This window comes from Dryas octopetala, chromosome 2, assembly GCF_963921425.1.
Source record: "Dryas octopetala chromosome 2, drDryOcto1.1, whole genome shotgun sequence".
Taxonomy (NCBI): Eukaryota; Viridiplantae; Streptophyta; class Magnoliopsida; order Rosales; family Rosaceae; genus Dryas; species Dryas octopetala.
Genome location: NC_141367.1, coordinates 17,420,217 through 17,424,876, shown reverse-complemented (window position 1 = coordinate 17,424,876; position 4,660 = coordinate 17,420,217). Strand labels below are relative to the sequence as shown.

The following is a 4,660-nucleotide window of genomic DNA, read 5'->3' as shown; positions in this document are numbered from 1 at the left end:
TCTACTTTCTGTTTCGGTTTTCTATCTTATTATACTCATTATGTAGTGTTGTTTTTATGATAAAAATCATTCATTTTTTAGGACACGTAGTTTACTCTTTAAAAATTATTTATGCAAAAATCAACCAAATTATAAATTGTTTGGTTTTGTCATCAGAGGAAATTACAGATTTGGTCCACTTATTTTATACCTAGTTCAATTTTGGTCCACGATCTTTTTTAAGTTCTGTTTTGGTCCACTAATTGTTTCATTAAAGGTCCAGATTTGTGACTTTAAATCTTTTGGGTTGTATTTTCTTCAATTATAATTGAAGTATAAGTTATATTTCATCATTTCTTAGTCATAAAAAAAAATTTTGAGTATTAGAATCTAAGAAAATTGAGATTGAGTGAAGTTTGAAAAATTGGTACGTAGTTTTGAGTACCCTACTTTGGGGTCAATTATCTTGAGTTTTAGAACTCCAATTTGAATGATCTTTATATGGTTGTAAAGAAGAAATGCATAACTTTAAAATAAGTATATGTTTGCTGAATTTGAGTGAGATTTGATAGGGTAAAAGGTAGGCCAAATTTGAGAAAACAAATCTAGACCTTTATTGAACAAGTGAAACAATTAGTGGACTAAAACATAAATTAAAAAAAGATTGTGAATCAAAATTAAACTAAGTATAAAATAACTGGACTAAATCTGTAATTTCCTCTTGTCATTATTATCAAATAAATAGACGATGAGTCTAACTGTTACCAAAACCGTCTGTTTATTTAATAATAATTACATAATCAAACAATTTTTGATTTAATTAATTTTTGTAGAAATGATCTTTAAATGGTGATCTAAAATGAACGGTTCTGATTATGAAATTACACTGCAGAATGAGAATAATAAAAGAAAAAGTCAAATAAGAAAGTAAATTGAAGAAAGTATCTGGTATTTCCATAAAGAAAATAATTAATTAAAATAGAGAATTAGGATTAAGTCCCTAATAAAGTAGTAACTGGTAAGTTATTCATATGCCCATTTGACCCAACACCCCGTTCCATGGCCATTTGACAATTTTGTAAGGGAGTAAAATCTCTAAAAATATTAAAGAAAATCTAGTAGTTGTATACTTGGATTCAGTCCAACACAAAAAAACAAAAACTAAACTAAAAATGAAAACAAGAAGCGATAAGAATAGACCAAACCATATATATAATGAAAACTCAAAGGTGGGCGACATGAGCGGGTGGCCCGGAGCGTTGACTTTGTCCAAGTGGGCGACATGCATTGCATGGCCACGCAACCCCGCCTAAGCATACGGCCTTGTACTTGCTCACCCTACGTCATGCACACGTCAGCACGTACATTCCCACCTTCTCTCTCAATCGCTTCCGTACGTCCTTAATTACTCTCTCTCTCTCTCTCTCTCTCTCTCTGAAATATATTCATCTCATTCTGTGTCTTTCCAAATATGCAGACACGAACCCGAACACAAACACAAACACGCCTCTAGGCTCTATCCATCCATTTATCTCTCTGCTTGTGTTTCTCTCTCTTGGGCTGATAAATTTTCTTAGGTTTTTTGGCGTTTGTTTCTCTCGATCTCTTTCTCTCTCTCGAGAAGGAATTGAAGAGTCTTTGTTTCTTCTCGGGTCTGTGAATATGATGTACGAGCAGCAGCAGCAGCAAACTCAGCATCAAATGAAGAAGAGAGCTGGTCATGAGAGTAGGAGCTCGATAGAGGAAGAGAGGCTTGAGATTGTGGATTTGAGTGGGATGTCTCTCGATGCCCTCCCTAATCCTTCACTCAATTTGGGCACCATTTGCAAGCTTGACCTCTCCAACAACAATCTTCAGGTAATTTTATTGTCAATTAATCAGGATTATATTAATTTGTGTTAATTGATTATATTACTGTATGTTGGGTATTGAAATGAATTTCTCTAAACTACAGATCGATGCATATTTTCTCAGATGAAACATATATGCATATTTTTCCTCTAACTAATATTGTTTTTGGGTTATAAATTTGACAGAATATACCAGAATCATTAACAGCAAGATTGTTAAACGTGGTGGTGCTGGACGTGCGCTCAAATCAACTGAGATCCCTTCCAAACTCAATTGGTTGTTTGTCCAAGCTCAAGGTTCTCAATGTTTCTGGAAACCTTATTGAATCTCTCCCAAAAACTATTGAAAATTGCAGGTAAATTTATTGTCGATCTGATCTGTTCCACTTCTAATTTTCCAATTCAGTGATAACAACCACACATTATTTTCATTGTTTGATGTATACATACACACACACACAAGGGTTATATTGATCTATCTATCTGTTTATTTTATACTTCATCTTAGTGAATTTTCTGGAAATTAGGATAGCTAATTAAAAGAGAGAAAATTTGGAAGGTACCGCTTAATTTTAATTAAAGTATTCATTGAATATAGGATCAGTTTTGTCCATGTGTTATTAGAAATTAACAATTTGATTACTGGTTATAAAACTTGTCAAACATAAAATATAGAGATCCACCAAAACCTTTCTCAAGGAAATTCGGTGTAAAATATTTTTTACACTCATAATTGGTATATGTTGAAAACCAGTGTAATTAATCTCACTATGTACGGTATCGTACAATTTTGTAGTCTCTAAATGGGTCATAATCTCTAAATCGATCGTATTCTACGGTTAAACTTATATATGATTATGCAAAACTTAAAATATCTAATATCTAATATTGATCAAGAAACCGATGTGACCGTTTGTGTAGTATTATTTTATTTGACATCATTGCATCACATGAATATATTCATACATGCACCAAAAACAACAAGTAGGTCAGGATTATATTTGAAAATTGAATATAAATATCTAAATGCAATGGTTTACTCAAAGCATATCCTTATCCTAGCTCTTTTGTTCCAATACAAGACATTGTTTAATGTCTAGTTGCCGTCATATTTTTCTTGTCCTAAACGAAATTATCATGATATCATTGATATGGGGATTACTTAATTTTCACTACTCTCAGTGTGAGTAATGAGTATATTAATAACACACCTGGGCAAGCAACATAGAAAGCCCTAGTAATTCATGAGATCATCCACACCTTTACTAAGTCAACAATCTGATAATTTTCAAATTCCCATTAATTAATACTGTTTGTCAGTCCATCTTGAATTTTTGATGTAACAGTTATCAATTTGATGTAAAAGTCAAAAGTCTCATTCATTATCAATTTGAAAAATCTTGTAGTAACAGTTACACGCATGCAAAGAGTACCACCCAAGAGTCCTAGACCGTACGAACTTAGTAAAGAATACAAAATGGTTAGGGCACTTTGATGAGGTCAACTAACACAAGATGGTAGCCCATCAACGGTCTCAAAGCACTTATTAAGTATCAGGGAAGAAGAAAAAGTAGAAAACAAAAAATAAGAAAGAGCTAGACTCAATATCCTTACACATTAGATTGATTACACCATGTGACATTGTATCGGTTACATTGAAAAAATTCTCCACTGAGAGTACATGTGATTAATGATCCTGCCATAGTAGAGATATGGTTTATATGGTAACAAATAAACATGGTAGAGATATGGTTTATAGAGTAACAAATAAAATAGGACACATAGTTTTATTCTTTTATGAATTGTGTAACTCTTAAACTTTAATATCAAAATTGTTTGAATATATAATTGACTTAAAGATTGTATGTATAACTCTCTTTAATGATGTGACAATATTTCATTTATTTAAATTAATTCAAATCTCATTTATTCTAACACATCAAATTCTGACATAACATGACATATATATTGAGACATCAAGTGGTAAGTTGTTAAACTCGATCATTTGAACTTAATTAATTGTGGTCTTACTATTAACCTAGGTCATTGGAAGAGCTGAATGCCAACTTCAACAAGCTGAGCCAGCTTCCAGACACCATTGGATTTGAAATCATCAACCTCAAGAAGCTTTCAGTGAACTCCAACAAGCTTGTCTTCTTGCCACGCTCCCTCACCCACCTAACCTCTCTTCGTGTACTAGATGCTCGCCTCAACTGCCTCAGGTCTCTTCCTGAAGACCTCGAGAACCTCATCAACCTTGAAGTCCTCAATGTGAGCCAAAACTTCCAGTACCTCGAAACCCTACCATACTCCATAGGCCTCCTCATGTCCCTCGTCGAATTGGATGTCAGCTACAACAAGATCACAACCCTGCCAGACTCCATTGGATGCCTCAGGAAGCTTCAGAAGCTTATTGTAGAAGGGAACCCTTTGGTCTCTCCCCCATTGGAATTGTTTGAGCAAGGAGTGCATTCGGTGAAGGAGTACCTTAGTGAAAAAATGAATGGGGGACACAAGACCACACCCAAGAAGAAATCTTGGGTGGGCAAGTTGGTTAAGTATGGAACGTTCAACGGGTCCACCAGAAGCAGGAACCGGGAGGAGAGAGAGGGGTTCATCATGCCCGAGTATCGCTCCATCGATGGCCTTGCTTCGCCGAGGTATATGGGGATGTTCTCACCCCGTCGCCTCTTCTCGCCCCGTAATTCCTTTACTCGGTGAGGGGCAAAAGTGTCTTTTGGGCAAAAACTATGATCATATGAATCATGAGTTTGACTCGTGAGGATAAGGTTAATTTTCAGTTATGTTTGTGTTTTGGGTGATTGAGTTGG

The 4,660-nt window shown here is 34.7% G+C and overlaps 1 protein-coding gene across 1 annotated transcript; it reads left to right on the top strand.

Moving 5' to 3' along the window:
• The first annotated feature begins 1,641 nt into the window (after positions 1 to 1,641).
• LOC147293588 (plant intracellular Ras-group-related LRR protein 6-like) lies at positions 1,642 to 4,660 on the top strand. Its single transcript, XM_086232159.1, has 3 exons — positions 1,642 to 1,836; positions 2,016 to 2,185; positions 3,872 to 4,660. The coding sequence occupies exons 1-3, from the start codon at positions 1,642 to 1,644 to the stop codon at positions 4,548 to 4,550; spliced, it is 1,044 nt and encodes a 347-aa protein (XP_086088285.1). The 3' UTR covers positions 4,551 to 4,660.

Excerpts from the sequence above, each read along its gene's own strand:
- LOC147293588 (XM_086232159.1), top strand. The coding sequence starts at position 1,642 with ATGATGTACGAGCAGCAGCAGCAGCAAACTCAGCATCAAATGAAGAAG. Across the intron at positions 1,837-2,015 it reads TCTCCAACAACAATCTTCAG|AATATACCAGAATCATTAAC; the intron begins GTAATTTTATTG and ends TAAATTTGACAG. Across the intron at positions 2,186-3,871 it reads AAAACTATTGAAAATTGCAG|GTCATTGGAAGAGCTGAATG; the intron begins GTAAATTTATTG and ends CTATTAACCTAG.